This window comes from Lucilia cuprina, chromosome 5 (genome assembly GCF_022045245.1).
Source record: "Lucilia cuprina isolate Lc7/37 chromosome 5, ASM2204524v1, whole genome shotgun sequence".
NCBI lineage: Eukaryota > Metazoa > Arthropoda > Insecta > Diptera > Calliphoridae > Lucilia > Lucilia cuprina.
The window spans coordinates 70,401,447-70,408,650 of NC_060953.1; the positions used below are offsets into that span (position 1 = coordinate 70,401,447).

The 7,204-nt window shown below is 28.7% G+C and overlaps 2 protein-coding genes across 3 annotated transcripts in view; both read left to right on the forward strand.

Moving 5' to 3' along the window:
• LOC111684176 overlaps positions 1 to 3,832 on the forward strand; it is a 461,818-nt gene extending 457,986 nt beyond the window's left edge. Inside the window, exons 1-5 of one of the 2 annotated variants that reach the window (XM_046953112.1) lie at positions 252 to 344; positions 404 to 527; positions 599 to 897; positions 1,683 to 1,865; positions 3,691 to 3,832. In XM_046953112.1, the coding sequence (XP_046809068.1) occupies positions 303 to 344; positions 404 to 527; positions 599 to 897; positions 1,683 to 1,865; positions 3,691 to 3,756 (714 nt within the window). In that variant the 5' untranslated portion in view covers positions 252 to 302 and the 3' untranslated portion in view covers positions 3,757 to 3,832. Of the gene's footprint in view, positions 1 to 251; positions 345 to 403; positions 528 to 598; positions 898 to 1,682; positions 1,866 to 3,690 lie in introns of those variants that run through there. The other variant, XM_046953113.1, reaches the window with a different exon arrangement.
• A 1,826-nt stretch (positions 3,833 to 5,658) lies between these two features.
• Positions 5,659 to 6,606, forward strand: LOC124420424. The gene is made up of 3 exons (XM_046953133.1): positions 5,659 to 5,728; positions 5,785 to 6,089; positions 6,163 to 6,606. The coding sequence occupies exons 1-3, from the start codon at positions 5,707 to 5,709 to the stop codon at positions 6,394 to 6,396; spliced, it is 561 nt and encodes a 186-aa protein (XP_046809089.1). The 5' UTR covers positions 5,659 to 5,706; the 3' UTR covers positions 6,397 to 6,606.
• The last annotated feature ends 598 nt before the right edge of the window (positions 6,607 to 7,204 follow it).

Sequence of the window (7,204 nt, forward strand, 5' to 3'; positions counted from 1 at the left end):
CATTTTGGGGCCATCCTAATATATATAAATAAAAACATGCCATTTTATCTTATCACAAATTAGGTGTTAGACAGACACGCATATGACTAGATACAGATACATATATGTACATATTTATGTATAACAATTTCTTTACTATTTTGTGCTGTAAAAATGTATGAATATCCAGTCTTAAATAAATAAAAAAAACAAAAAGAAAATTGAAAATAATTTTCAAAAAAATAGTCATTAAATATATTTAGACTGCAGCAAGTTGTAAATAGAGTAATAAAATTATTAATATTAAATAACTATTTAGCAAAATGTCAAAAAGTTGTATGTTTTTTATGCCAATATTAATACTTGTAAGAGCTTTTATATCTTTGTGTTTATTAACATAAAATAATATTATTTAATCTTAAAGCTCCAAGGTGCTGTATATTTGTGGCTTTCCATCTGGGGTTTAGTTTTACGAGAATGTAGTCAACAAATAACCGATATAGCTAAGCAACCGTTTCAGTATGTCATGGATCTAATATATTTCTATGGTGGGTTTCTATAATGTTTAAAGTACTGATTTAGATAATACTTATTATATACATTTATACATTTTCCTTAGATGATGCCTGCGGACAGCCTGCTGTTTTAGTACCAGGTAATACTGTTGCCATCTCTATGAACCTGACTGACACTGCCGAGCCGACCGAAACTCGTACTTTTATATTTTTAATTTGTTACGTAATTATTAGCACTATGTGGATTTTAACTTCTTTATGGTCGATGTTAACCAGTTTGTGTTCAGCTCACAGAAATTTAAAACTTCTAAGTTTTGGTTCTTGGTTTACAGTCGTACTAGCGGGAAGTGTTTTAGATGCTGTAGCTACGGGTTATCACATACATAATTTAGTTCATACTACGGTAAGAGCAACATACATATAAAAATCGATGTAACTCGATTAGAATGACATTTGCACCAAGGTTAGTACTATGGGTTTGTAGACACAAATTTTTAGCTCTATCGGTCAAGAACTGCCGGAGTCAGACATGTTCAAAGTTGGACATTTTGGTCATACGTGGTTTTATTAAAATGAGTGTAACTTTGTTCCTATTAGTCTTAACAAATATTGTCCACAGGAGTTCAGATAGCGATTTTTTCATTCTTTTCATTTTTTGAGAAAAAATACAACAAAAAACTGAAAAATATTGGAAAATTAATTGTCAAATATTGAGAAACAAATTATTATTGAGTTAAAAACTATTTTTTTAAGATATCCACTCACATCTCATTATGGGACTATAAACCCCTTAAAGGAAATTGTATAAGTCTTCTATCCGGGAGGTTAGTGGTTGTGTTCTAGTCTGGTAGACCGGAGGTGGTGGGTTCGATTCCCACCCGTGGCACTGGTTAAGGAGCGCACAACAGGCCCGATAGATGCCTAGGTGTATTTCTTCGGATTTGATGTGTATACATCCTTCTTTCAAAAGAAACTAACAAACTAACTAACTTCTAGGACTAATAGATGAAAAGTTTCACTCATTGGAAAAAACCCTGTATGACCAAAATGTCCAACTTTGATCCCCTAAATCTGGCAGTTCTTGACTAATAAAGCTGAAAAATTTTGTCTGACCTTAGTGCAAATTTCGTCAAAATCGATTTCTTGAGTTGGGTCACTTGACATGAAATTCCTCATATGTTTTTTTAGTCGGCCAATAAAACATTCCAATACTTGGGCATTACTACCACAAGCTCTGCTATGGATTATATCCGAAGTTTCGATGAATATTTTGTGGCGCCATCAATTGTTATGGCTTGCGTTAGTTCCAGAATCATTTTGATATGGCTCCTTAACCTATCAGGTGCCAGCAACTGCATGTTAATTGTACTGGTAAGACTATAACATTAATTATGTTAAGGGCCAATCTTTATGTAAAGGATTAGAGATTAAATTAAAATTAATCCCCGAAAGTTGTTTTTAAGTACGCAGTTAGTTAATTTTCTTTGCTAGTTTAAGCGGCGCTGCGAATTATGGCCCCAGGTAAAATGGCCCCAAAACATAAAACAAAATATGGCCCCAACAAAGATACAGGAAACAATAACACGAAATTTTTGTTTTTTTATATTTTTGGGGTATTTCAACATTTTAACATTTGGCGTAATACTGCAATGCCCCAATGTTGTGAAATGAAAAAATACCCCAAAACAAAACTTCTTTTCCTTTGGGGCTAATTTTCATTCTTAAATTTTGTAAAATAAGTGAATATTAAAAAGGGACCTAAAAAAACATAAAATAATTAATAGGGTTGATCATTTATCATTAATACCTTTTAATATTTTATTATCGCGCGATCTTTTATACATAAAATACAATAAATATTTTTTTTTATTAAATCGCGCGTTTTTATAAAAAATATTTTACGTAATAATATTTGTTGTACTTTCATAAAATGTTTGTTAATTTTAACATTTTATGAAAATACAACAAAAATTATTAAATATGAAATTGTATAAATATATTAGCATATATTTATAATGTACATAGACATTGTATAACTTTTAAAACAGAACTGTATCTGAAAATTTGTAAAGAATTTAAGAAAGGGACACTCTTACCCCCAAGAGAATTTATTCTAAATTTGGTGTATGTTGCATTTTAGTTTCCATTTAAAAAGTGCTTTGTATAGCGGGCCTTCGGCCGGGAGAAGAGACTTTGAACTCTGGGTTATTTTGAATACCGACTTCGTTAAATTAAGCCTTCTTTTGATAAATGGACTCTTTGAAATCCATGGACTTTATGTTACATTGCTCTCATGCATTTTGACACTTTTGAAATTGTTATAACGTCCATGGACACTAGACTCAATTTAGTGAGTCATAACGCCCATGGCAAATATGACACTGGACTTTATGACACGCCACCTATATTTGAATTAAAATTAAAGGGGTGAAATTTAATTTACGTTTTTGGGGTATTTGTTCATTACGAAAAATTAACCCAATATTTGGGGCCATTTCAACCTTGGGGAGATTTTTCATTAATTTTCGGGTGATTTTTCTTAAAAAAATGTTATACTTCATAATGAATTTTGACCCAAACATTGGGGTCATTTTACCTGGGCCATAATTCCAGCGCCGTTTAAGCGCCCAATGGAGGTGATTTAAACTTGAGTAAAAAATGTAAAAGTGTGAACAGCTGATGCAAATAAGTTAATACAATTTTTATTAAAATAAAGATTAAAATGATTGACTTATCGATTAGTATACATTATATGGACTTCACAATATATTTTTTGTTTTAAATTTAAGTTTTCATTAATTTTCATATTACATTTACAATTGCTTCCTCTTTTTTATAAAACATACATTGTTTTGAAAACAAACAGTGTCGTTTTTTATTGTTTTGTATGGAAACATTGCGAACTTTAATTTTGTACCCAAAAACATCAAAGGGGATTAACATAAGAATCAATTTATTTTTAGATTAACAAATTCGATTATTAATTGGCATTTGATAGACAATTTAAAAACACGTTCTAAATCTTTACATACTTCCATTATTAAAAAGTGAAAAAATAAATTATATGATTTCTAAAGTTTTTGTAATAGCGTATTATGTACAAAGTATTATTAATATTGTTTATAAAAGATATCTGAAGTGTCAAATTTTTAATTAACTCAAAATAAAACTTTTTTTGACAAATTTTACTTTTCAGAATTCCCCAAAAGAACCTGTAACGACATCTTCAGAAAATGGAGCAACAACTACAAATCAGAATTAATAATCAAAATGTTGAGATAAAAATAATAACACAAAAATTATATTAAGTTGAATTTAAATATATATAATGACCAATATTTCTCTGTAGTTTGATTTGAAATTTATTATTTATATTTATGAATGTTTGTATGTATGTATGTATGTATGTATAAAAATTTTACAATTAAAAATAAGCATTTGATATGTTCATATTTTTTTTCCAAATTTAAAACACTTAAATAAATGATTTATTACTGTTACTGAATCGTAACAAACTATGAGTCAAGTAAAAATTTCTAGTTTGTTATCTTATCACAAAGAAAAATAAATTAATGCATAATTATGTGACAATAAAAAATAAAATTCATTCATATAAAATTTAATTGTACAAACACATTTAAGTAACGAACTAAAAACATAGCAAATTCTTAATTTAAAATGAGTCCAAAATTTATATCATTTTTCCTAATTATTATATTGGTAAGCAATCTTTAATATTAAGTATATAACCGACATCGAGTGATTAAATAAAAATGAGGAAGTATTATAACACTTGCTCATTTTTATTTCTTGTTTCAAAAAATCATTAAGTTTTAGGTAAGTATTCTCTTTACTTACCAGGTAAACCGGAAAGTACTCAACCAAATTGAGTCCTATTTCTTTAGAATGTTAACAGGTGCCGCAAAGGCTTTGAAGTTTCCAAGTGTATTTACAAGGGGAAATATCGATTTGTTCAGTTTTTGGTAAAATGGAATTGTGTGACCAACGTTGAACAAGTACTAATGTAAAATTTTTTAGTCATTTGGTATCGCGCACCAACACAAATTTCTTAAACAAAACAAAATTTATCCCCTTTTACCCTCCTTTAACGTTTTAGTTTCCAAAAATCCATTCATAATGGATCTATACAGTGCCAATGAAACCAAGTACCAAAATTTCGTGTTCTAGCTTTAACAAATTGGGCTGAGCGATGATGAATGAGTCATTATAAAAAATTTTGAATTGTAGTATATCCGTTATTATTATTTATTATAACAATTCGAAAAGAATAGTCGGACATGGCCGATCAAATGATACCCTACACCATGAGTAAATTTTTCATAAAGAAAAGTTTATGTTGAATTTTACCGTAAAGGAATATTTGTATGTGTGTATGTACATTAGACCTGTATGGAAAGCGAAAACGTGTTTTTGTTACCCCTCTCAAAATTTACCTTGCTTTGTTATATTTTTTTGTAACTCAAACACCAGTTTTTATGAGTCGGTCTAATGTACATACATATGTAAGAGTTTGTTATGCAAAATTTCATAGCGATACTAATGGTTGAAATGAAAATTGCTTTGATTATGAAAAAAAAAACAAATAGAAAATATTACATTTAAAAAATGAAACTTCAAATCGAAAAAATTCAAAGAAAAACAAATAAGAAAGTATAGTCGGGCGTTGTCGACAATATGATACCATACAACAGTTATGAACGTTAAATGTGATTTATTTTTCATGAAAAATTATTTACCTAGATTATTACATTGATTCTGATTTATTGAAACAATTTATTGACGAAGAACTAATTTTCTAAAAGAGGCTTTATATGAGGTATAGGACCAAAAATATGCTGGTTAGATTTATATTAACATTTGTCTGTGCTAAATTTAAAAAATCATACGACTATAAATGTTTTATCCGTATTTTCAGTAAGTTTAAAAATATTTTAAATTTTATTTGAAAAACATTTTTATTGAATATTATGTATTTTAAAAACAAGCTTTACATTTTAAAATACAAAGATTTTTTTCTAACCAGTTTTACCAAATTTCAGTGAAACTTTACATTACAAATTATTCCAGTACATTTATTTTACCTCCATAGGTGCAAGGCTTTATATATTTAGGTCTTTCAATATGGGGTTTGGTTATGGGAAAATGTTCCCTTGCTACCTCTGATATTACCAATCAATCGACCCTATTTACAATGGATTTATTGTATTTACAAGGTAGGTAAATATTTAGAAAGCATAAAAAAATCATCTATGTTATAATTTTCTATCAGGAAAAAATTGTGGTAACCCAAATGTTTTAATATTTGGAATTTCTAAACCAGTAAATTTAAGCCTTGATTGGACGTTGGCGGAATACACTAAACTTCGTACATTTATTGTTTTAATTTTATATGCAATTATTAGTTGTTTGTGGATAATTTTATCTCTTGCTTGTATGTCTGCTGTCTATAAATCAAATTTTAAAAGACCGGTAAATAAGTGCCTGAGTGCCTTGTGGCTTTTGGCTATTTTAGGCGGTAGTACTATAGATGGTATAGCAGCAGGTTTTTACGGATCCGATATTTATTATACAATGGTAAGACTATATCCATATTTGCAAAGATGCAAACAATTTTAAAACTTATGAACCTTAATATTTTTAATTACAGTCTGCTGCTTCAACTTTTCAGTACCTTAATATAACAGTTGATCCCACAGTTGACGCATTGACGATGGAATATTTAGAAGAGTTTGATGTATATTTTTCAACGCCGGCCTTAATTATGACGTTGTTAACTTGTAGAGTTGGTATACTTTTTTTAATTAATATTTTCGGTTGTGGTTTATGTGTAGCAGCAATGACAGTGAGTACACAAATTTTAAATTTTCTATGTATTTATTAAACAAGATGTTAGGAGCTGTTGTTGAACTTTTACAATAATATTTTTCATTTCAGAAACTTCCCATTAAATTTAAAAATACCGAAGATAATACTTATTCTAATAGCAATACTTATTTTATTAAATAATGGGCAGTGCAAATAGTATTGGAAGATTTCAATAAAAATACTAACATATAAGATTGTATAAACCACATCGAACGAAATCGGAATAATGTTAATACAACTTCAGAAATTAAGTTTAACATAACTGAAATTCAAATGCATAATGATAGTATAACTTTAAATATATATTTTACAATAAACAAGTGAGAATGTTTAGTCGGCCATGGCCATACGACACCCTTCACCAGTTAGTATGTTAAAACCAAAGTATAATAAGTAGTTCGACGACTCTCACATATGGGAAATTACACCCAATTTACACGATGATTTTTTTTCATGTTTGCCCAGACGTCTGTTTTCATGTTTGTCGATGATTGGTGGTGAGCGGGGTAGAGAAGAATGGGGGGTAAGAAAACAAACATGATTTGGGATTTTCATGATTGTTTTTGACATTCCTCTTTAAACTCATTAGTACTGTTGATATTATGCTCATGTAAAAAAATAATTGTCTTTTTTTTTACATGAAAACATTAAAATTTGCATTAAAAAAATACTATAGCGTGTAATTAATTTTCTTTAAATCAAATTAAATGGTTTTTATGTTAAAAATTTCATTTTATTTTTACTACAAATAAGTAATTAAAAAGGATTATACAATTAAACATCAAAAAAAGACTGCATAGTTGCATGTAAAAAATCACCGTATA